This window comes from Sander vitreus, chromosome 17 (genome assembly GCF_031162955.1).
Source record: "Sander vitreus isolate 19-12246 chromosome 17, sanVit1, whole genome shotgun sequence".
Lineage (NCBI taxonomy): Eukaryota > Metazoa > Chordata > Actinopteri > Perciformes > Percidae > Sander > Sander vitreus.
In genome coordinates this window covers 4,227,819-4,253,995 of record NC_135871.1, presented here as the reverse complement: position 1 = coordinate 4,253,995, position 26,177 = coordinate 4,227,819, and the positions used below count along the sequence as shown (strand labels likewise).

Here is a 26,177-nt window from a genome sequence, read left to right as displayed (position 1 = left end):
TGTTGTGCTGGTTGTCTCTCAGGCTGTGACATGCACTCACATATCTCGCTGCTTCTAAAGCGCTCTCACTATTTTCTCCAAGTATATTTAGCATTTTTGTCTGGTCAGAGAGTGTATCAAAATCTCTCTCTCTCTCTCTCTCTCTCTCTCTCTCTCTGGCCGTTAAGCCGGGAGGAGGGGCCAACTTTGAATGCTGTGTAAAGCCATACTCAATATTTATTTTACCTTTAAAACAGTTTTATTTTGTTAATGTTCTTGTATGGCTGCTTGTGTTTAGACAACATTAAACATTTGAGAATTGCAGTTCTTTTGTAAAATAGGGAAAAAGGGTTTTGTAGAAAAACATTTTTAACTGTAAATTTAATTATTCTAATAATGGCCAATAATACATACAAACAGTAGCCTACCCAGCTTCAAAAATAATGTTCCTGTGACATTTCAAGTGTACAACAATTACCTGAAAGCTAATAAAAAAACGGAGAGATGACCTGGAGGCCAAGAGAGCACAGAGCGACTCAGCCCATGTTAACCACAGCGTGAAATCCCCGCGGACAGCTACCAGCTTACCAGCTGGTAATGCAGCTAAAGACACAGGGTAACGTTAACTTACTGACTGGTAGCATGCAGCTAAAGACACAGGGTAACGTTAACTTACTGGGAGCCTGCAGCTGCACTATTCCAGTCACCATGGCCACTGCCAGAGATGACGGAGAAACAACAGAACTGGAAAATCCTCCTATTCCCTAAAGTCACCAGTGTGACAACATTTTGTGAGTGAGTTATGTAAACAAACAACGAAGGTAAAGCAGTTGGTCTCCGACGGGACTCCATGGTGCCTTCAAGTACATCTTGTTAAACTAATGATGCATTGAATTTTGCCACTAAAAAAACTCTAGCTCAAGCTGTTCATAAATTTGTTTGATTAAATTTCTGCTCATTCACAGTTCGTGTGAGGAAGATGGTTCAATATTTTTTTTATAATGATATTAATTTGTTTACCTGGAGCAAAGGAAAACGGCAAACATCGGTATCGGTATCGACATCGGCCAAATGAAATATTTACACATTGGTATCGGCTGAGAAATTTGCAATCGGTGCATCACTACTTTTGGCTTATGCAACTCTGCTCTGTATATGCATGGTTGACGTAAAAAAGAGCAGGTATATTGCACAACCATAAGATCAAAATATGTTTTGTTAAAACTATTTTTATTTCATGACATGCAAACTTCTCAGACATTTGTTTAATTACAGTATTTGTGTGTGTGTGTGTGTGTGTGTGTGTGTGTGTGTGTGTGTGTGTGTGTGTGTGTGTATGTATGTATGTGTGTGTTCGGTGTGTGTCTGTGTACGAATTTGTATGGGCGCAATTGTATGTCTTGTTTGTTTTTGTTGATTGTCTTGTGTATTCCTATTTCTATTCATGCTTTGTTTTAATGTGTATGCTGTTTTTTTTATGTAAAGCACTTTGGGTTTACGTGTAATTAGGGCCGCACGCTATTGGAAACAAATTGACATTGCAAAATGTTTTCCTGCGATATATATTGGGATATGAAAAAAGACACATTTTTTACAAGATGACATAAATAGCTCCAATTGGAAATAATAAATCATTGTCGACTACTGAAGTGATTTTGTAGGGGAGTGCACCTACATAGAAAATAAAAATGAAAAATAACTTTTCTTATGTGAACCATTCTTTGTTGAACTTTAATGCTTTAAAAACACTATTACTCTTCTGATGTGATTTTGGATTGGTGTTTATAATCATGTCAATGTCCAGCACTTTGGTCAACCTGGTTGTTTGAAATGTGCTTTACAAATAAAGTTGGATTGGATTGGATTGGATGTGACATTGTATTCATATAATCCTATCAATCCAGGCTAAAGTCAGTGATATTAATAATGCATGTATGTTGCTTCCTCTAAATTTCAGGTTGTGGTCAACTAGCGGGGCCTGCGTTGGTTGTTCAATAACTTTATCAACATTGATTGTGATTAGTGGTTTGCTGTGCATACAGAGCCTGCATGCACAGGAGAGCCTCTCTTCCCATAACAAACTCCGTCGGAATAATGTTATGTCACACACACACGTTGCCTACATGGCTACCTGTCATAAAGGGTCGGCCAGTAACAATCATGAAAAAGGAGAACGGTGAAAGTTTAATTTTCTATCAAGCAGCCAAAAAGTTGTTGCGTTAACATCGCACGTCCTGTGATGTGACTATCGCACATGCGCGCATCGCAATGTAGACGATGAAACAAAATATCGTGCAGCACTACATGTAATGAAAGGTGCTATACAAATAAAATTGACATTGACATGCAATATGTCTTCACCCTCTCCTCCCTTCTGTCTACCTGACAGTCTGGTTCCAGTCAAGCACCTCCACAGGCGGATCCCTCCACCTCGTCCTCTTCCTCCTCCTCTACCTCCACCACTACCACCACGAAGGCGGAGGAGAAGAAGCTTTTATCTAAAGACTCCATCCTGTCTCTGTACGCCAGCAGCTCAGTGGCCAGTCAGCCGCAGAGCCAGCATCAGCCTGCTCCAGGACAAGGTAACGCACACTCACTCACAGCATTTTTATTAACACTTCGTCATCCATATCTAGTTGCTGGAGCTTGATCCTCTTATCCAGGATCTACATATTTATGTCCAGGAAGTTACCAGCGTGTTGTGTTCACAGTAAACTAATTAGCAGCAGTTTATTTCAACTCGTAAGCAAATACTCCTTTAATCTGTTCAACTACAGGAAATAACCCCAACGTGCAAAGGCTTATGGGTATATTGTTGCAAAAATGCAACCCGCTCAACCAAAGCTTTCATACTGTAATTCACAGCTACAGTGTGCAAAAAAACCCAGGTAGCATCTTAACTATAGAGCTCAACAGTGACCGCTCACTTTTGCTCTGGTTTTGATTTTCCCTATTCAGTATCTCCATAGAAGTTTCACAAATTGCATATATAAAGAGTATTAAGCCTGGAACAAAGCCAAAAAGCTATGAGATGTATCGTGAGCATAAAACATTTTATTTGGCGCAAACAAACATTTTGAAAACTTAAAAAAGGCAAAGGTACAAGACAGTGTGTCTGTGTACAGTAACTATCATAAACTTTATTGGTAGCAGCTTGCTAGCCGTTCGCGGGTGCGGTGAACATTTCCATGGTAACAGTGAGCTCCCCCATAAGAGACATCGTTGAGGATTGTGGGTAGTGTAGTACTTCTCCATGACATTACACATAAAACATGTTTTTCTCTAAACAAGGTTGGTTTCATATGGACTTCTGGCTTCTACAGTAGCAGAAATCTTTGTTTCACAAAATTTTGTAGCTCGTGGTCAATCTACCTCGGATGGTTTAGACATTATGACTAATTATCAAATCCCTTATGGAGAAAATGAATGAGATTTTTACTTCCGGAACCACACTGTTGAGCTCATTGTTTTCTGTTTATGGCCCACAACTTTACTCTTTTGGTTCACTCTCACCACTCTCATTAACCTTGTGTCCAGAAGAAGGCAGCTATTTTGAGCAAAAAAGCTCTGATAAAGCAACTGCACCAAACGATCAGCACCAAACAGCAGACAGGCAAAGTGAGCGACTAGCTGATGAACATAGCGGAGCTTTTAGCACCTAAAGAGTCAGATATTTTCCTCAGGAGTTGATGGAGACTAAAACAGGTCTGGCACAGGTTTGCTACTGCGTTCGCCATATCAACTTTATAACGAAATAAAATGTGTTTGTTGTGTTGATAGCTTGTTGTGCTGCCCCCAAGTGGCCAAAACCACAATTTTTGGCAGGTTTAAAGGCAGCGCTGTTGCTTCTAAAGTCAATGGAAAGACACGAGAGGCTGCAGAAATTTGCTTTCGGAGGTGCAAATTGAAGCAAAGGCGTGTTCGCATTATTTGAAAATGTTGCATTTGAGGTGTAAAGTTTGTGGTTACAGTGAAAAAAGCCAAAATGAGCTAAACTGGAGGAAAATAGCTGAAACAAGTGGAGTTGTTTGTGTTTTGAGATCATTCAGAGGCTGAGCTGTAAAACAAAGTCTGTATGTTGCTAGCTAGCCACAGCTATTGTCCGCACAGTCGGTACATCAGCTGTTTGTGGTGTATAAACAGGGACTACTAAAACACACACTTAAAACGTGAAAAGAATTCGTTTGACCACACCTTTACAGACACACCATCCATCCATCCATCTTCCTGTTCTTATCCGGGGTCGGCATAGGGGGCAGCAGCTCCAGCAGAGGACCCCAAACTTCCCTTTCCCGAGATGGATGTGTCTTGTATGTTTATTTGCTTTATGTATTTTAATGTGGCAGTGTTTAATGTTTGTTTTAATGTCTGTTTAAAAGCCCTTCTAGGGACGGGCATTGGAAACAAGCAATATCTATAAATGCTGTGATGCATCTGTCCCTATTTTAATAAACATGAAATAAAAAAAATAAAAAAAATGAAATGAGCCACATTAATCAGCGCAGACTGGGGATCCCGAGCTGGACGTGCCTGGAACACCTCCAAAGGGAGGCGCCCAGGCGAATCACCTCAACTGGCTCCTTTAAACGCAAAGGACCAGCGGCTCTACTCCGAGTTCCTCACAGATGAGCGTCTCATCCTATCTCTAAGGGAGACACCAGCCACTCTACTGAGAAAACCCATTTCGGCCGCTTGTACCCAGGATCTCGTTCTTTCGCCATGACCATAAGGTGAGGATAGGAACGAAAATCGACCGGTAGATTGAGAGCTTTGCAGACACACCCAGAGTGAAAATGTAGAACACTGGTTCCAACCTTTTTGGCTTGGGATGGGAGCATGTGAGCAGAGCAGGAGCGTGCGGGACGATTTTAGATGGAGCGCAGAGCGGATTTTTACAAAGTCGGAGCGTCGCCTTATCTCCCGCTCACACTTATGAGTTTGAAGCAGTGTTATTAGAGTAAACTAAAACTTAAATTATAAAAATAAGCAGTAAAAAATATTTTTAGTAAACTGAAACTAAATAAAAACTAAAACCTTCCAGAAAAACTTAAGCTAAACTGAAACTATATTGCCAGGTTAAAAAACTAATAAAAATAAAATTAAAATGAACGTAAATCATTTCAGTTAGCTATAATACTGTATATCACTACTGAAAAAAGGAGACAGCATGAATTTCCGTCAACTCTCATTGTGACATTGAACCACAGAAATTGAACGAACTTGACAAAAGACAACATTAAACATCATCGCTCTTCTCCAACCATGTGTTTTGTATGTATATGTAGCTTCCTGTTATACCTGACCCTGACAAAAACAAACTAAAACTACTGTAAAACTAAAACTAAACCTTTCTAAAAACAAAAAAACGGAAACTAAACTAAAACTAGCAAACACACTCAAACTAAAACTAAACCAAAATGAAATTGAAAAAATTCAAAAACAAATTGAAAATTCAAAGCCAGTTGCGCCCTGTTAGCTCACCTGGTAGAGTGTGCGCCCCATGTACCAAGGCTGAGTCCAGCGGCCCAGGGTTTGAATCCGACCTGTGGCCCTTTGCTGCAAGTCTTCCCCCCTCTCTCTTACCAATTTCCTGTCTGCAATTGTCCTATCCATTAAAGGCCAAAATGCCCCAAAAAATATCTTAAAAGAAATAAATGAAAATTGAATTCAATTTCAATTCAGTTTTATTTATAGTATCAAATCATATCAAGAGTTATCTCGAGACACTTTACAGATAGAGTAGGTCTAGACCACATGCTATAATTTACAAAGACTTGTAAATTAATCCAGTAATTGCAATAAGAGCAAGCATTTAGCGACAGTGGAGAGGAAAAACTCCCTTTTAGGCAGAAACCTTGAGTGGTGAGTAACACTTGTTAGGGAGAAACCTCAGACAGACCAATGACAGACAGATGAAAAGAGAGAGGAGCTCAATGTGTCAAAGGAAGTCTCCCGGCAGTCTAAGGCTGAATCTCATTTCCCTGTCTTACCCCTTCCCCTTACCCCTTCCCCATAGTTTTGCGCGTTCACGTGAGTGTAAGACCTATCCCAATTCTCATTTTGATCGAGGGGTAGGGCTAAGGGGAAGGGCTAGATACCCCTTAAAACCAAGCAAAGACGCAAGCTTACAAGGGGTACCCAGAATACAATGCGTAACCGGAAACAATGGCGGCCAGATCGACCAGAGAGACCCATAAATGTAAGTATTTTCGGCTTAAATAATTGATTTTTAAAAATGACGTCTTGTTTTGTGCTCTACACAGTCCTGTACATATATATTTGCAACCATGTTCTTAATTGAAACGTTTTAAAAAATTGCTAGTTTGCTACGCTAACACTAACGTTACATTGCTGATTTGCACAACAGTCCCGCATTTCTCTGCCTTGAATGGACTCCATGCATGTCTACAGTTTTAACTAAACTCCATTAGCAGCGAATTTTGTTTGATATCAGTGCATAACACTACTTGATTTGGAGACATCGATACGTGTTTTACATATACCGTCCAGAATCACACAGGAAGGAGGAAACCCGGCAGCTGATCCACTTTGGGGCTGAAAACGAGCAGAAGTTTCTGCGTTCATGTTGTAGCCATTCATTATTGTATTGGTACTGTATTATTGTAATCATGAGTAATTCATTACTGTTCATGCACCTGTACATTGTTGTTAGTTATGATACAGGACACTAATGAAAGAAATGGGGTTGGAGGGAAAGGTTACTGGCCAACAGGCATCAGACTGTGGTCTGGAATTTCAGCATAGCTGTAGTTTTGTTCGTGGTCTTGTGTGTTTTATACATTTGCGTGCCTTTTTTTATATGTGTGTGACATGTAAGTTATGGTTCTAATAATAATAATAATAATAAATTGAATTTATATAGCGCTTTTCACGAACTCAAAGTCGCTTTACAGGGTATAGATAATAGAGACAAACAAACAAAACAAAACAAAACAAGATTCAGGCACAGATGAAAAGGGGAGGGGCGTGGGGCTAGGGATAGGCAGTGGTGAAGAGATGGGTCTTGAGGCGAGACTGGAAGATGGTGAGGGACTTAGAGGTGCGGATCTCTTGGGGGAGGGAGTTCCAGAGCCTGGGAGCTGCCCTGGAAAATGTTCTGTCCCCAAAACTGCAGAGGTTGGACTTTTGGATGCAGAGGAGACCAGCTGAGGTGGATCTGAGGGACCATGAGGGTTGATACGGGGAGAGGTCAGTGAGGTATGAGGGGGCCAGATGGTGGAGGGCTTTGTAGGTGAGGACCAGGATTTTGTAGGTGATCCGGTGGGAGTTAGATGGGGAGACAGTGGTGCCGTCGATGTTGAGAGTGGGGTTATTGATTTTGCTGAGTGTGGATTTGGAGCCTATGAGGAGGAATTCTGTTTTATCGCTGTTGAGTTTGAGGAAGTTGTGTTGCATCCAGGTTTTAATAGCTGACAGACAGGAGTTGATGTGGGAGAGGGGAGGATTGTGAGAGGATTTGGTGCTGAGGTAGATCTGGATGTCATCGGCGTAACAGTGGAAGTCCAGGTTGAAGTGGCGGAGTATCTGACCAAGAGGGAGGATGTAGATGATGAAGAGGAGGGGGCCGAGTACGGAGCCTTGGGGAACACCTTGTGTGACTGTGGCTGTGGCTGTGGCAGAGGTGTGATTATGGAGAGAGATGAAGTGGGATCTGTTGATAAGGTAGGAGTGGAGTCAGCTGAGTACAGTACCTTCGTCTTTTAGTCTGGTGAGGTCATCCGGTGAGGTGAGGGTTGAGTCCAGGTGGAGAGTGGCAGGTCAGAGAGATTAAGAAAATAGTTGATAATGGTTCTGTAATATAATATATGTTTATATAATGTTTTTGCCTATTATGTTTAATTTATTGGGCAATAAAGACAGATTTTTTTCACTTTCTTTGTCTTTTGTTAACAAAGAAAGTGTTTCTGAACATCAGTGACAGTGATAACTGAAACAGATATACAACACACCATGCAGTGTGTATAAAAATATTTATTGCAAACAAAACTAAGTATGTATGATGACGTAACTGTAACCAAGTGGTGTCTCATTTCATAGGGGTATGTTTTCCCCCCTAGCCCTTACCACTCTGTTTCGAGGGACAAGGGCTAGGGGTAAGACGAAAGTGTAGGGGTAAGGGGACACCCTCCCCCGCCAGTCTAGGCAAACGCTGCAACTCCTCACTCCCTAAATGTAAGCTTTCTATGAAGAGAAGCAGAGATAGGGAGGGGGCGCGCCATGACTGTGACTACACACCCTCCCCCACCGGTCTAGGCGAACGCTGCAACTCCTCACTCCCTAACTATAAGCTTTATCAAAGAGGAGAGTTTTAAGTTTACTTTTAAATGTGATGACGGTGTCTCCCCCCCGAACCCAGACTGGGAGCTGGTTCCACAGGAGAAGAGCCTGATAGCTAAAGGCTCTGGCTCCCATTCTACGTTTAGAGACTCTAGGAACCACAAGTAACTCTGCATTCTGGGAGCACAGTGCTCTAGTGGGACAATAAGGTACTATGAGATCTTCAAGATATGATGGTGCTTGACCATTTAGAGCTTTGTAGGTCAGTATAAGGATTTTAAATTCAATCCTGGATTTTACAGGAAGCCAATGCAGAGAAGCTAATACAGGAGAAATATGATCTCTTTTCTTAGTTCTTGTCAGAACATGCGCTGCAGCATTCTGGATCAGCTGGAGAGTCTGAAGGGACTTATTTGAGCAACCTGATAGTAAGGAATTACAATAGTCCAGCCTGGAAGTAACAAATGCATGGACTAGTTTTTCAGCATCATTTTGAGACAGGATGTGCCTAATTTTGGCAATGTTACGAAGGTGAAAAAAGGCTGTGCTTAAGGTTTGTTTTAAGTGGGCGTTGAAGGATATATCCAAAAATAACTCCTAGATTTCTGACAGTAGTGTTGGAGGCGGGGGCAATGCAATCCAGAGTAACTATATCTTTAGATAATGAGGTTCGGAGGTGTTTTGGGCCCAGGAAATAACCTTGGTTTTGTCTGAGTTTAATATCAGAAAATTGTAGTTCATCCAGGATTTTATATCTTTAATACATGCTTAAAGTTTAGCTAACTGACTGGTTTCGTCTGGCTTGATTGATAGGTATAATTGGGTGTCATCTGCATAACAGTGAAAGTTAATGTAATGTTATTTTTAATAAAGAGTGTTTCCTAATAATATTACCTAGAGGAAGCATATATAAGGTGAATAGAATTGGTCCAAGCACTGAGCCTTGTGGAACACCATGGCTAACCACGGGTAACACTTCTTTAAGTAGCCTAGTTGGGATGGGGTCTAAGCGACAGGTAGATGGCTTAGCTGAAGAGACCTTTACCATTAAGTGTTGAAGGTCTGTAGGATAAAAGCAGTCTAAGTATATGTCAGGTCTTGTCGTTCTTTCTAGCGGTGCTGCATTTAAAGGTGAACCGTTAGAAGTTGAGGACAGGAGGTGATGAATTTGATCTCTAATTGTTATAATTTTATCATTAAAGAAGCTCATGAAGTCGTCACTACTAAGAGCTAGGGGAATAGATGGCTCAACAGAGCTGTGACTCTCTGTCAGCCTGGCTACAGTGCTGAAAAGAAACCTTGGGTTGTTCTTATTTTCTCCAGATAGGTGGAACGCCATTTACTTTCAGGTTTTCGCAAGGTTTGTTTTAATTTGGGAGTTATACCAAGGTGCTAGTTTCCTTTGCTTCATCATCTTCTTTTTGAGAGGAGCAACAGAGTCTAAAGTAATCCGTAGCGAGGCCGTAGCACTGTCTACAAAATTATCAATTTGGGAGGGACTAAAGTTAACATAAGAGTCCTCTGTTGTATTAAGGTATGGCACTGAATTAAATGCTTTTGGAATAACTTCCTTAAATTCAGCTATAGCACTGTCAGATAGGCATCCAGTGTAGAAGCTTTTATCTAATTTTGTATAGTCGGGTAGTAAGAATTCAAAAGTTATTAAAGAATGGTCTGATAATAAAGGATTCTACGGAAATACTATTAAATCTTCAATTTTGATGCCATATGCCAGCACAAGGTCGAGGGTGTGGTTAAAACAGTGAGTGGCCTTATGCACACTCTGACTGAAACCAATTGAATCTAGTAGTGAGTTGAAAGCAGTACTAAGGCTATCGTCACTGTCCACATGGATATTAAAATCACCTACAATAAGTACTTTGTCTGATTTAAGGACTACACATGATAAAAACTCAGAGAATTCAGATACAAATTCAGAATACGGACCTGGAGCTCGGGAAACAACAACAAATATAATTGGCTGTAATGTTTTCCATGTTGGCTTTCAAACGAGTTAGAATTGAGTTTAGGTTTAGGATTAATTAACAGGCTTGAATCAAAGATGGCTGCAACTCCCCCTCCTCAGCCAGAGCCTCGAGGAATTTCTCTCTGTTCTTTATGGCACAGCCATGTTTCAGTAAGACAGAATAGATCAATTTGATTATCTGATATCAAATCGTTTACTAGTACTAGTAGTAGAAGACAGAGATCTAATATTTAATAGTCCACATCTAATTTTCATATTCTGTTCTATCATTGCAGTGGTTGTTTTAATTCCAATTATAACCCTGGTTTGAAGCATGCCCGAGCCCATATCTGTGACTGCAGTGACAGCATCTGTTGAGGATCCTCAACAGCTACCATTTATTTGAATTCGAGGACTTGCAGGTCAAACCACTTAAATGTGTTGTACATGCAGAATGTAAACACTATACACATATAGTGTCTAATAAGCAGGGGAAACATACAGTAATATGAGCACAAGAGCACACACTCAGACGTAGCTGTTTGTACACACACAGAGACACACACGCCTACACACTTTCACACATACATCAGAGGAAAGATGCATCGTAAACCTGGAGGAAAGTATGGGCAGATAAAAGGTCAGATGAAGGGCATATGAAATAGCAGGCAGCTCCACTTACTGGAGTCCCACTGCAGCAGTAAAACTAGAGAGGTGTCTGCAGATTCACACTCATCTCACAGTTATAATGTGAACAGACTCAAGTGCCAAGACTGTTTGTGTTTGTGTGTGTGTGTGTGTGTGTATGTAGGCGGTTGTTCATACATACGCACATTAACCTGAGCATGTTTGGAGTGTGTGGGAAAGCATTAGTGCTACATGTTTCTTGAATGGTGGAAGATAGTAGGCAGCAGATTTGTACAGCAGGCTCATTGTGCATATTGATTATATTGCTGCATGATTTCACAGATGTATAGAGGATTAGCAATGGAAATCATCATGAAGGGCTTTCTGCTGCGTTATTGTCCTCTGTGAATCCAAATAGACGCTGATGGAGATCAAAGCCAAGAGAACCTCGCCAGGCTAATAGTTCAGGCATTATGCAACATGACCCCCACATAAATTGCAACAGAAATTCTTTTAACTGATTTAGTCTCATAAAGGTCTCCTCTATAACATATAAAAAGTCCTAAGAAATCCAAGTGGTGGAAAGTATTGAAAAATACAGAAATCGGTGATGCCAATTTCCCATTGCAGCCCATGTTAAGGGGAGACATGGAGTTTGGTGATGGTGATTCCGGGGCTCTTTCATGTTAAACAAAAAGGATGTTACACTTTAACAAAAAGGTCTATCTCTGTAGGGATCCTTTCCATTTCCAATCTGAGCCTGTCAGTGGCAGAAACAGCACTTTTAGTGGACGCTAACTAATGTTGAACATTTGTCCATAGGGTTACATTGCAGCCCTGTTCACGGCTGCGTTCTCGCTCAATACTTGACCAACATCTTTTAATTTCAAAGATTTTGGTTTATATTGGTCACTTTGACACCAATGCATGGGAAAATAGGGAACAAGTTGAAAGATACCAAAACACCTTATGTAAATTAGCACATATTTTATTAGATAATTGCCTCATTTGCATAATTAAATGTAAAAGTTCAGAAAACTACAAAAAAGTACTGTCAATGTAAATAATCAACTGGGGGAGTTTCATGGTGATATCTGTTAGTTAAAATATTTTCCCTATTCACCTGTAGTGTCTCCCTGCAATGGGAAACCAATTTCAGTATTTTTCAATACTTTCTACCACTTGGATTTCTTAGGACTTTGTATATGTGATCAAGGAGACTTTTATGAGTAATAAACATTTGTCAGATTTTCTGTTGCAATTTGTGGGATATTTTCTTTTCTTTTCTTACAAAATGCTTGTACTATAATGCCTCAAATCACTGACCAACCTGTGTGTGTGTGTGTGTGTGTGTGTGTGTGTGTGTGTGTGTGTGTGTGTGTGTGTGTGGGGCACATTGGTCCCTCTCCATATTGTAACCAGGGGTTGATGCATATACTGTATATGTGAAGCCAAAACATCTGGATTGCTTCCTGGTGGCTGACAGCAGTATAGGTCAAAATCCCCGCTCCCTCCATGTAACTGGATGGGACATGGGCCAATTTAAACAAAGAAAGTATATGAAAAAAAAGTTTCTCAAATTTTTTATTAGTTAATTGATGCTAAAAAAACGGGGTGAAACGTCATGATTGAAAGCTTGTATTGACTTTGCGGGACTTTGATACCGCGGCTCCATCACCTGATCACTACTGCCTAGACTCTGGCTCCAAAATTACAAGATGGCAGGGCCCGTATCCAGGATATTTTGGCATCGCTTTTGTACAGAGGGAGTAAGTGGAGACGTGTCGTCCATCTTTTTTACAGTCTGTGTGTGTGTAACAGGATGGATGTGGCTCGCAGCTAATAACAAAATTATCAAAATGTCAGAATACACTGACATTACAAAATATTACGAACTGAATCATGAACCCATGGGTCCTTTTCTGCTTTTTGGTGTATTGAATTTGGCCCTGTCAAGCAAACTTCTAATTTGTTTGGTCTAATGTTTTCATTTTCACATTTATGTTCGTTGTGACTTTAAAGTTACAATCGTTAAGATTTTAGTCCGGGTTGATTTTGAAGTGTGTTTTAACAACACAGATTCTTGATTTGACCCATTAAGGCACAAACCTGACGCGCCAGATGGTTTGTTAACACAAAACCATCTGAGAAGCCGTCAGTGGAAAATGTTTGGAAAACAGGCAGGCACTTTCAAAAAATACCTGGCAGGTGATTGGATGAACCATCTGTCTATCATGTCTGCCATTGTTGTTTTGCGGGCACGGGCTTCACACACACCTAATCCACAGCAGTAGTTGACAGTAGCTCCTCACCGGAGGCTGATTGGTTCGGTTCGCTGCTGTTTGGACATAAACGCATCCTTGAAGCTTGACAAGTTGGATTTTTGTGTGATATGTGATCCCAAGATTGTCTCTTGATCTCGTAAGAATCTGCCGGCCAAGGTAATCAAGGGCTAACCTTGGTGCTCAATGCATTGCATTTCTATGGCTGCTTCAGAATAATAAAAATACATACACATCCCTAGTGACCAATGGGATGGATGCTGGATCAAAGCAAAAGCATAGAAGGACAAATAGAAGGATGTTGATATGCAGATCTATTTCTTCTGTTATGCTTCACAATAAAAGCCACCACGATTTTTGAAAGTTGAATGCTTTTAATGTAAGGTAGTCGCATGAAATGTTCTGTTTGGTTTGGAGAGGAGACTGTTATTAATAAGATAAGAACTGTGTACGTTAATGTTGAACTACCTGTTGCATAGTTTCCTGTGAATCCCCAATGTTAAATCCCTCAGGAATGGTGGACTCTGCCACTAACAACTAACTTTATAACACATTCAAACTTATCACAGAATTGCTGAGTTTTACTATTTGCAAAGTGGGTGTTTCTGAGAATGCATTTTCATTATGCTATTTATAAACCCCTCTACAAGTGAGAATCTCAAAGTGCTTTCCAGAGGAAGAGAAATTAAGTACAATAACAATACATAGTCAGTGGCTGTAATGGCCATACTTAGTGTTTTAAAGTGTTCTGAAAATTTTAGGTCTGATGTGGAAGTTTGACATCCTTAAGGTTTTTTATATTTTTGGATTTTGAAAGAGTAACTATTTGCTCTTTAAGTTATTTATTAATTATTAAACCAAAACTGGATTCTTGAAAACAGTTTATTTACTTCAACATGACTCTCTTGTTCTCTCTTATGTTGAGTAGAAAATATTCTTAGTAGTAGGAGAGTTAACATGAAGAACCATTTTTTTTCTTTTTGCTCCAGCAGGAATGTATGCGGGCCAGCCTCAGATGCCGTTCACTCCGCAGGGTTTCGCTCCAGGGATGGGCGGAGCCACCATGGGCGGAGGAGGGGCCACAATGCCTGGCATGGCGATGCCCAACGGCGGCTACATGGGCATACAGCAGCAGGGCGGGTTGCCAGCCAACCAGAACATTTACAGCATGCAGCCAGGACAGCAGCAGGGACAGTGGAACATGAGCCAGGTAACACTCAGGACATATATATATATATATATATATATATATATATATATATATATATATATATATATATATTTAAACATGGTGTGATTTACCAGGGGGATGCGTAGGATTTCCCCCTTTCTGGTCTACATATCCCTGCCTCTGCTCAATTATTTTTATCTCCGGTGGGGACAATATGTATCCCCCCCTCAAAGTGATCAATGCTACTTCACCAATAGAACATATATTATATACATACAATAGAAGTATTTTAAACTAAGTTAAGCGCTGTAACAGGAACAGGTTTTCCTGGGTAAAATTGTGATTTCGCCAGGAAGTGAACTCCACTTCCCAGCTTGAAAGCCATGTATTTTATGTTTTATTTGTATACATTGTGCTATTTCATTTTGATATTATTTTCCATTGGATATTGAAGTTCATAAATAAGTGTTTTGGCATGGCTGGTCAAGTGGCTCTATCTATGGTATTAAAAGGGGGATTTAATTCTTGCATTTTTTGTTTTGTTGTGCATGATCAGAAAACATCCCCCCTCTGCTTTTTTTCACAAATCGCACCCTATGTTATCCATAAAAAACACACAGAATTGTGGTATTCATTTTATAGTGATGATGAACTCATTTTTACATTTAGCCCATTGTAATTCCACTCCACTCTACACATTAATATTTTATGAAGCACGCTTACATGTTTACTGGATTTCTAGCTGCCTAAATAAAAATGTCATAAATATAGCGTCTTTTTCCTCCACAACAGCTGTCAGCAGCGACCCTCATTTACAACGATATTAAGTCAAATTACAAAGACAAAAACAGAACAACAACACAGAAAACACCATCAGAGAAAAACTGAAAGCCAATAAAACTTTCTTGATTGGAAAAATTATTTGATAAATAAGTTAGGATAATTTATTGGAAAACCTATATTTTCGACAACAACATAAATAAAATCAAATCTTCTCCAGTTACTGTCGCCCTGCCCAGATATGACACGTGATGCCTTTAATTCAGGGGTCTTCAACGTTTTTCTAAGCCAAGGACCCCTTAACGTAGAGAGACGGATCAGGGACACCCTACTACATGTATTATATAAAATCAACTTGCATATTTAACTGTGCATACAATAACATGTAGGGCGTCCTAAATCTTTTTTACACACCATTTTAGTACATAGAATACTAAGCTAATAAAATAATAATTGTTGGCATGATTTTATGAATCAATGTTAAAATCCTCAGAATTAACTGTGGATGGCTATCTTAGAGACTACCTTACCTGTAGGCCATCATCAATGTGTTGTTTTTTTTCTTCTGGAAAATAGACCGATTTCCATTTGCTAATAATATGTTGGATTCATGTTAAGACATATTTTTTTTTTTTAACTTTAAAAACACACACATTCTTCTACATTATACCATAATTTAGTGGCCCCCCTGCACTAACTCTGAGGACCCTCTGAGGTTAGTGCAGGGGAGCCACTAAAGTTAGTGCAGGGGATTGCAGGGGAGCCACTAAATTATGGTATAATGTAGAAGAATTTGTATGTTTTTAAAGTTTAAAAAATGTCTTAACATGAATCCAACATATTATTATGTTGAAGATCCCTGCTTTAATTGATTAGAAAGAAACAAAACCCATCGGTGGAGGATGGTTCTGTATTCCCTACCTTAGGTATTGCTTGGTTGACTCTCAGCAGCAACAAGCAGACAGTCCCAGACAGTTCTAGCCGAGTGTGTTTACAGAATAAAAGAGCTGTGTTCTAGTTACAGCCGGTCAATCTGTTCCGTCCTTATTTTACCTTCATGAACTGTCTATTAGGCCCACACCTGGTTTAAATGGAAGCAAAGCTGCTCTATGAGCTTTATTTGGCTGGATTTGATGCACTTTTCCTTATTCAGACAGATCACACCAGGTGGAAAATGGGTCTTACATGTTACTACTTGAAATGCATTGCAGTTAATGAGCCAAACTCATTAATATTTACAGAGTAAGCTTACAAAGTCGAGTCAATTTTATTTATATAACCCCAAATCACAAATTTGTCCCAGAGTGTTTGAAGTGAAGCTGTACTGCCAATTAGGGATTTAATTAAACAAGACGTTAATTATCCAGCCCCAGTGCAGCCATGACACACTTAATAAAAAACAACAGCTAAGTTAAGTTAAAGTTAACTGGAGATTTAAATCGGTAGTCAGTCGGTCAACATCAAGGTAGGAATGACAACAGATCGTGTGCACTGTACCTTTTGTGAAAATTATTTTTGATCCATTAGCTTCACGTAAACTGTCTAATGAGGTGGCAACTGTGAAAGAAACATGACTAAAAAGAGGCGGATGGACACTATTTGAGTAAGTCTTCTTAAGCCTATATGTGGCATATCTATTGCTACGGTAACAGCACTTTATTCTAAATTCAAACTTTCAAACAGAAGAGAAAATTAATTAATTGAATCATTTAAAATAGAAACAATTTGTATTACTAAACTATTACTATATAATTTGTATTAGATAAAAAACTGGTAGGCCAGCCTTAATCTATAACTTCCTATTTAGTGTTTGACAGAAAGCAGCTTGCTTTGTGTTTTATTTACATCATCAAAATGACCACACAGATTTTGAGGTTAAAAAGACTCACCTGTTTGAATAACAAATATGATCTCTCCGTGTTAAAAAAAATTGAATAAGGGCGCCTGGGTAGCTCACCTGGTAGAGCGCACGCCCATATATATATATATATATATATATATATATATATATATATATATATATATATATATATATATATATCAGCATGTTGACATCTAGGGAGGTAAATGAGAGATCATAAATCAACACGCACGCACGCACACACACACACACACACACACACAGAGTTAAATTGGGAGGTGGATGACGAGGTATGTGTGCATATCGTGCAGGAAGAGGATTGAAATGGTGAGTTGATGAACTCACTTGGTAACACATAATGTCCGGGCTTGGCTGGCACACATGCAAACCACACAGAAACACACACACACACACACACACACACACACACACACACACACACACACACACACACACACACACACACACTCGCCCACAGCTGTCAGATGACCAGATAAGCAAGTGGCGCTGCACCAAAGCACATTCATAATAGATAAGGCAGAATGGAAGGAGGATCGTGAGCAGGGGAGCAGAAGAGGGGGATGGGGGGGGCGAAGAGTGGTGAGGTGGACAGAGAAGGGTGGGAGGGCAGGAAGCAGGGGAAGCCAGAGGCCTTTAAGAGCAGATAAGAAGGTAAAAAGCGAGGGATGGAGGCAAGGGAGTCAGGCTAAAGGATGGAGAGTACCAGCCGCCCCCCCTCCCCCTGCCTCTGGGATTAGGGAATAGCTGTCTATTTTAGCTCTGAAGAATTCTAACACTGACCTCCCTCCTCTCCATCTCTCACTCAGATGGCCCAGCAGATGTCAGGCATGGATGTGAGTGGTGGAGTGCCGGCGCCAGCCACTTTCAGCCAGGCAGGGGCCCCTGCGGCTGGCTGGCCCGCGGCTCCACCTGCAGCTACTGGCCAGACCCTCAGCACTCAGCTGTGGAAGTGAGGAAAAACGGAGGGCAGTTATATGGCAACAAAATACTCCCCCCTCCCAACAAAAAACCTACACACCTTCACCGTGATTTCTTTAAAAAGCCAAGATGACATCACACTGGATTGAGAGATAAAAAAAGAAAGACTGGCAGCTGTTGTTTCCCTTCTTTATTCAGCTTTCCTCATCCTTTTTGATTTCTTTTTGTTGTTGTTGTCTGAAGAAAGAGACAAAAACAGCAGAATCGACAGTAAAAGAAAGCTGCTGGACCAATAACTTCAAGTGTGTATTATTGTAATATTATATCATTACCAAAATGGATAGTTAGTGAATAGTCTTTCAATACCTACAGTAGATATGGTTATCTCATGGTTGGCTTATGCTACTATTAGTGCGCTCCATTTGTACTCTGAAGTCGGATTTTCCGAGGTCAAAGTCGGAATCACGCCCCCTGACCTCAGATTTCCGAGCTCGGACCTCGGACAACCCCGCAGTACCCCAAGTTCAAAATCTAACATGGCTTCCCTGTGCATCAACAGTTGGGAAAGCTGTAGTAACATACAGTTATTAACCCTTCTGTCTTATTTGTGTCTCTCTAAACCAGGCGTACACACAGTCCTGTCCATCTTCTATCTGTGGTATCTATGTTGCTACGCTGTTTGAATGCACAAAAGCAGCGTAATGCGTTGTCATCAACCGGTATTGCTAACAATGGCTAACCTAGCTAGAGCTAACCCCAAAAGGAAAAATCCAACTTGTAAATGGAACCAATTCATCTCGGGTGTGACGTCATTCCCAGCTCCGAGTTCCGAGGTAAATGGAAGGCACTATATGTCCTCACCCCCCTCTCTGCTGTGTATAATGTAACCGTCCCCTCTTCCTCTCCCTCTCTCCCCCTCTCTCGCGAGCTGAGTCTCGTAGCAATAGTCGTCTGAACAGTACTGTATTTATGTGATTATGATGTGAACCTCCCACTTTTTCAGAGCCATAAGAGACAGGTTGATGCTAATTTTGGTTTGAGTTCTCTTCATCCCCATGGGGGAAATTATCTGGAGACGAGGTTCTCCAGTTGACTTTGAGCATCATGTGGAGCTAAATAGGGTTTGACTGACATGGGTTTAAAGCTGCTTATACGGTAGATAGTTATTTTGCACTGATTCACTCAGTTATTGTCACGTAATTTGACATTGTATAATTACAACCACTTGAGGGGTGGTTTGGATTGGAGTGTTTTAATCCAAACCATGATCTTTTCCCTAAACTTAACTAGTCTTTTTCGTGCCTAAACTTAACTGCCGTTGTAGTAGCTGTACCCCTTTTAGCCTCAACCCACTTACAGTATATATTAAAATAACTGCACCAACCACAGGGTAAACTTTGTTCTAAACAATAAAGGTTAGTCCAAACAACTAAGGACTGTCTGCACCAGAGGGAATACCATTATTTGCTTTCTTGCTGAGAGTTAGATTAGAATATTGATACCAAGACCAGACCAGTGCGAGTCCAACACTGCAGGACACGATAACGTGGGAAATGCTAACCATAGGCACTCCTCAAATTGATCTGAAAGAGCCACTTTCCAATAAAAAAACACTGACAGAAAATTCTTCCACATTCACCTCTTACATAAGTGCATAACGTTAAAAATAATCAAAAGGCAGTTCAAATCCTGAGTCCTCTTTATCTGATACCGAGACAAGAACGAGTAAAAATGCGGTCGATTATAAGACATTGTCTGCTAGGTATCGAGCTTGGTCAAAAGCCAAAAAAAGGTTTTCAACCACTGATACTGTGACGACACTGTCTGGCCAGTTATCGAGTTTGAGATGATGAGATGAATATATCGGTCTGTTTCTCTACTGCTGCATACAACCCGCAGGATTCCCTTTAAGTATGAGTGATTGCTGGGCGCCCCTATGTGTCTTTAGTAGCCATGCTGTGGTGTTTTGAAGTGTTTTTAACCCCTAGTGAGCTGGGTTCAGTGGATCCTTGTTGTTGAGAACAGCCTCTTCCCTTGCGCTCCCTGAGGCAAATTAATTCACTACTGGAATCACAGCCGTTTGTCTTTACTGCAGTTTAAATAGTAGAGCAGGTACTGTATCTCCGGCTGTGTTGTGGTTTCGTCACTCAGATCGCTGTCAGGAGACAGCAGAGCAGTGGCTCCAGCCCAAAACATTTTCTTAAAAGCCCAGAATCTTTTAGTCAGATTTTACTGTCTTTCAGAGGCTGTAGTGGGTTCCGTTTAAAGCTTGTGAAGCTAGATATAGCTATCATATGAAACTAAATAATGCTTCAAAGTTAAAGTTAATTGAAGGCTACATTTTGGCCAGGGAAAAACTGATATGGCCATTTTTCATGGGGTCACTTGCCCTCTCACTTCCAGATATATGAATGAAAATGGGTTCTATGGGGACCCACAACTTTACAGACATGTTCACATTATGATAATCCCATGTGGGTTTTCCTTGGCAACTATCATGTTTTTCACAAATGGTTAAGGCATCCTATTATCAAATAGCTTGAAAAATAGTGCAAATGCTGTTGTAAATGGGAAAACAAATCTCCCAAAGGGAGCATGTCCCCCTAGGTTTGGGCTGAGTCCCGAATTTACTATATGTGGCTCTACCACTGCAGCAGAGATAAGTGAACTGTCAGTTCACTTCCAACTGCAGGGTAAGATTTCTTGCTTTTTAAAAATCTGACCGATGTGACACCCAAAATGTTGCTCCCTTCATGTATGACGCTATAACCGTATGTCTGCCATCCACCATCCTTATTGTGGTGTTTTGTTGTGTGCAGCACAAGAGAAGCACAGTTAGTCTTAAGCAAATAAACCTGGATGACCAATCAGAGGGCTAGATGATGAGGGCTGAGGAGGAACAGGATTGGACAGTATGAAAAAGGGGACCTGTATGAAAACGCTGATTGGGTCCCATCACTGCTGTCCAGTCCTTGTTTATTAGGCGTAAGAACAGAGGAGCAAGAGTAAAAATGAACAAACAACAAATACGTACACACACACACACACACACACACATATGCACAGAGTTACCATCACACTGCCGAGTGCCAATGCAGAGATTCATGTCCGTATAAACAGGGTCCCTCTGTCATGCAATAACTGTAGCACTCTCTTACACACATTAGTGTGAACAACACATATAAACATATTCATTAAATCTATTGTCCTCCAGGTTTATTTCCAACGTGTTTACATTTTCTGGTGCCTAGTACAGAGAAAAGTGGTTTCCGTGCATTGAAAAAAAAAAAAAAAATCCAGGAATTTTTCTGTGTTCATGTTTGTCCAATGACTCAACTGTAAAAGTACTGTTTTATCTTTTTGGAATTTTTTTTTGATTGCTCCTTTTTTCTGTTCCAAGATTTACAACAAGGTCATTTGAAATAAAGGCTGTTATATCCTGGATTTAATTATGTTTTTATTTCCCGTGTTTACATTGTACACCGTGCCCTCTGGACGTTAGTGATTAGGACAATACTGCAGTTAAAATACACTGAAGAAAAACGGTTCTTTCACATTCGAGCTGTGAAACTAAGCGGCCTGCCTGATGTGCCATTTCCTGTCTACTCAATTCATTCCTTTATATTCCTCCGCTGGCAAGTGCATTTCCTTTTGTTTTCTTTGTTGTCGGCCCACAGAGTCTACATTATTGATGGCAGCTTGGCAGGAGAAACGTCACTTGTTACTTGACCGGGCCGCTTCCAAACCTGTTCACATATGCTACTTCACATACAAAAAGAGACAATGGCAGAGGTTGTTCCAGTTCATTACATATGATCAGTTCAGGATGACGTAAAGGAGAATTACATATCATTTATGCATCAATAAATCATTACCACATTAACTATGAGACATGAATGTGATTAATTTAGACAAAGACGAGAGCTGGGACATCTAGCTGCTTCTGTCGGTTTCTAGCTTGGTTCTCTGTAGTTCAAAAATGCACCTTGCAGCACATTTAAAGCTAATTAACACATTGTATCTAGTTTGTTTAAAAAGTGGACAAATTGTAATCAGCAAGACTACAGCTTGGCCAATACATTTTACAGGGGTGTTGCGTGTTCTTGGTGAACACTAGTTTATCCGTCAGTAGCCTACCTCTGTGTAGCATGTCAAGCTGCTGTTCCCAAAGAAATAGTTACACCACGTAACTTCCCCTAAAACCACAAAATTGTCAGTTTGGCATTTCTGCTTATTTCCAGGTTAAATAAATGAGATAACATGTTAATATGTGCTGGTAGGCATATTCTTGAACTTTGAAGATAGGTACAGCTAGGTACAGTCTTTCTGCTAGACAAGCTTTACGCTAACAATATCCTGATACCAGCTTCGTACTTAATGCACAGCCATGAAATTTGTATCAATCTTTTTAACAGCTGTTAAAAAAAACAGCATTGTAAGTAATACCACTGCCAAAAGATACTGTGTAGCAATTATCTGTACCAAGAGACTTGTTTGTATGCTAATTATATCTCAAACCCACAGTTAATTTGACAATGATGTATTAATGGTTCAAATTACATTGACAATGACAAGTATTCACATGGCACTTCAGCAACCTTATATTTTATAATACATTTACACTTTAGTTTTTCAAGCCATGTATGGAGGAAATGAACAGGCCAAGTCATTCCAGTTTGTAAAAGGAACATATTCATTTCCTTTTTTTATTCTCACAAAGCACGTTTGACTGACAGCCAGAAGTCTTGTATCATGCAGCTCCTCAGAGTCTGTATCCATGGTGAACAGATTGTATCCAGCCCATAAGGAGAGAATGCAGGGTGCTGCCGTTAGTCCCAGCCAAGAGATGATGGGCAGACACAATCAGATTCTGCTTTTGGATCCGCTGCTCAGCTCTTCCTCTCACACCTCAATGACCACAGTGTCTTTCCGATGTTTGGGCTCATTTGCGAGGTGTGGTTTCTCTGTGCGGGTGTGCCAAACCAGCACCTGAAAAAGAGGAGAAGAAAAAGAAGCGTGAGGAAATGTGCTGACAGTGGAAAGGCTGGGCACTAAATAAAGAATGAACAGGCTGTTATGCTTGGATAAATACAGCACAGATACAGTTGGATGGCAGAGCTTTACTGATACGGTGTAAGAGCAAAGAAATATGATTTTCTTTTATTAAAACTGCTGATATCTGGTATTTTGGGTAAAATAATGTCTGAAAATCCTTTTATAAAATCACTGGACACTGAAATTGACCCTGAAAATGGCAGGTTAAAGGATTATTTTGGTTAATTACAATTTGGGTGTCACTTTTTTGAGCACTGGCCATCTCTCCTACCAGTAATAATGAGATTGTACTCAAATATTCAATGAAGTTAAACATGTGGAGCAATGTTTTTGTGTGCATCCCCATCCTGTTTGTATCTAATCTGATGTATACACTCCTGTAGATCAGACCGTCCTTGCCAAGAAAACGGCCGTACAGGTTGATTGTGCAAGCAGCTCATAACGAGCCATATTTATGTTTGCTGTTAGGTGGCGACCTCTAGTGGCCGTAGTAATTATCGCAGGAGCAAACAAAGGCAAGGCAAGGCAACTTTATTTATATAGCACATTTCAGCACAGGGCAACTCAAAGTGCTTTACATAAAACATTAAACATTAAAAAGCAAAGTGCAAGATAGGAAATTAAAAAATAAATAAAAATATTGACCTGAGAGGTCTGGGTGGGTCATAGTGCAATAACAGATCAGAAATATATTTTGGCACTAAGCTGTTTAGGGATTTATATAGCAGCAGAAGTATTTTGAAGTCTATTCTTTGAGGCACAGGAAGCCAATGTAAAGACTTAAGAACTGGAGTAATGTGATCCACTTTCTTGGTCTTAGTTAAAACTCGGGCAGCAGGATTCAGAATCAGCTGCAGCTGTCTAATTGATTTTTAAGGGAGAACTGTAAGGACACCATTACAATAGTCAAGTCTATTAAAGATAAAAGCATGGACAATTTTTTCCAAGTCCTGCTGAGACATAAGTCCTCTAATCCTTGATATATTCTTAACATGGTAATAGGCTGATTTTGTTATTGTCTTAATGTGGCTGTTGAAGTTCAGGTCTGGGTCCATGACTACACCAAGATGTTTTGCTTTTTCTGTTGTTTTCAACATTGCTGCTTGAAGCTGAGTGCTGACCTTTAATCGTTCGTCCTTTGCTCCAAAAACTACTACTTCAGTTTTTTCTTCATTTAATTTAAGAAAATGTTGGCACATCCAGTTGTTTATTTGTTCAATGCACCTAGTTAGTTTCGGTATTGGACTACAGTCTCCTGGTGTTAAAGTTATATAAAGTTGTGTATCATCGGCATAACTATGGTGACTTATATTATTGTTTCCATAATACAAGCTAGAGGAAGCATGTAGATGTTGAACAGAAGAGGTCCCAGAACCGAGCCTTGGGGAACTCCACATATCATGTTTGTATCCTCAGATACATAATGGCCTAAAGACACAAAGTAGTCTCTATTCTTTAGGTAGGATTCAAACCAGTTTAGAACTGAGCCAGAAAGGTCAACCCAGTTTTTCAATCGTTCTAGTAATATGTCATGGTCAACCGTGTCGAATGCAGCACTGAGATCAAGCAACACCAAGACTGAGGTTTTGCCACTATCTGTGTTTAAGTGGATGTCATTAAAGACTTTAACAAGAGCTGTCTCAGTGCTGTGGCTTAAGGCAGGTTGGGGTGGTGGATGGGTCTAACAAACACAGGACTTTTACTCAGAAGTGTGAGGAAACAGAGGTTCCTGTCCCATATGAAACCAAAAGTCACTCACTTTTTCAAACCCACTTTTACGGACCTTAAGGTAGTGTTCGTTATTTATTTCAGGGGCCACCGGAGGAGTTCTGGGATCTTTGGTCAAAATAGACCTGACCCTCCCTTCACCAGCAATACATTTTGGATGGCCCTTCAAAATGATTAGGAAAACAGGAATGACTCTCCCCAACAATTTATTGATGCCTTCTGCACTAATTTGCGCTTGGTAAAGATACACAGATACCCAATGTTTTTTAACAGCCATGGCATACGTGACTAAACCTCTGCATTCTCATCTTACGCATCACACTCCTCTGTTATGGTGTGGTGGCCATTTCAGTAGATTTACTCACTAACGTTGTGGAAACACAGCTCAGTACTGCATTACTTCAAATACTAAGTTACTCCTCTAGTAAACTAGTATTCACATGAAATAAAACAATAAAACATTGAGACCATTCAGCAAAGAACACTGGGTAATAATACATTCAACACTGGTTGCTATGGACTCGTCACTAGGTTTCCTCAGTCATTGTATATTTTAACATAGGTAACGCTGCCAAGCTTAACATTATCCAAAACTCAATTTCTCAGACGAGCGTCAATTTGGGAGCTTGCATGCTACCACTCCTTCCTTCTCAAATGCCTTGAAAAGGCTGTCGTTTGCACAATTTCACAAATAATCACAGGGACCGAAAGGATATTTGAGTCGGGTATGGCTGCAGCCTGCAGAACTCCCGTCTCATGCCCTCCCGGCTTGGTGCAGTCCGCGGCGTGAGCTTCGACTTTTCAAAATAAAAGCTTGCGTCTGGTCTGCTATGTTTTCGTACGGTGTTTTGGATGTTTTTGAACTAAACAGTTCTAAAAAAACATCCCCAATGTGTGAGTCCGTGATTAGTGACTTCTGTGATGCAGTTACATTTTATTTATTTTACGTGAATCATTTTAAGCCAATCCTAGTTCCGTTTCACAGTGTTACCTGTGTTTAAAACGGATGCCGGTATACGTTAACTAGAACGGTCACATGATTAAAAGTACCACCGTGGTCATGTGTTACGGTCACGTGTTTAAAACATCCACAGTGTGGCAGTCATATATGTTGTTTTGGTAGTCATTGGAAACCTATTCTGAGGTTTAGGTACAGTATGTGAGCAAATTGCCCAACAATATTAATATAGTTATATATTTGATTTAGCTGGTGACCTTTGTATGTACAGTTTATATTGCACTATTACAGTAGTGGGTGTACTTTAAACCTTAGAGAACCGAGACCCCGCGGACGGCCGCGAGAGATCATTGTTTACACTATCCTGTTTGAATTGATCTAAAATAAAAACCATTACAGCTAGAACATTCATTCTTTTTGCAGCCGAAAGCTAAGGCGTCTGCCTTTCGCCTCATCACGTTGTACGCTCGCGATGACGTCGTCACGTTACGTGACATCCAGTGTAAAAGAGCTGGCGGACCATTGCTATTGCA

General features: G+C 40.3%; 2 protein-coding genes across 7 annotated transcripts in view; one reads left to right on the top strand and one right to left on the bottom strand.

The window, feature by feature from the left end:
• The window catches only part of LOC144532266 (stromal membrane-associated protein 1-like), a 252,719-nt gene extending 231,372 nt beyond the window's left edge, over window positions 1–21,347 (top strand). For 5 of the 6 annotated variants that reach the window (XM_078272939.1, XM_078272938.1, XM_078272937.1 and 2 more), the window contains 3 exons: window positions 2,369–2,561; window positions 14,142–14,362; window positions 17,792–21,347. In XM_078272939.1, the coding sequence (XP_078129065.1) occupies window positions 2,369–2,561; window positions 14,142–14,362; window positions 17,792–17,938 (561 nt within the window). In that variant the 3' untranslated portion in view covers window positions 17,939–21,347. The remainder of the gene's footprint in view (window positions 1–2,368; window positions 2,562–14,141; window positions 14,363–17,791) is intronic. The other variant, XM_078272934.1, reaches the window with a different exon arrangement.
• A 58-nt stretch (window positions 21,348–21,405) lies between these two features.
• b3gat2 (beta-1,3-glucuronyltransferase 2 (glucuronosyltransferase S)) overlaps window positions 21,406–26,177 on the bottom strand; it is a 99,390-nt gene continuing 94,618 nt past the window's right edge. Inside the window, exon 4 of the mRNA XM_078273712.1 lies at window positions 21,406–22,892. Within this exon, the coding sequence (XP_078129838.1) occupies window positions 22,806–22,892 (87 nt within the window). The 3' untranslated portion in view covers window positions 21,406–22,805. The remainder of the gene's footprint in view (window positions 22,893–26,177) is intronic.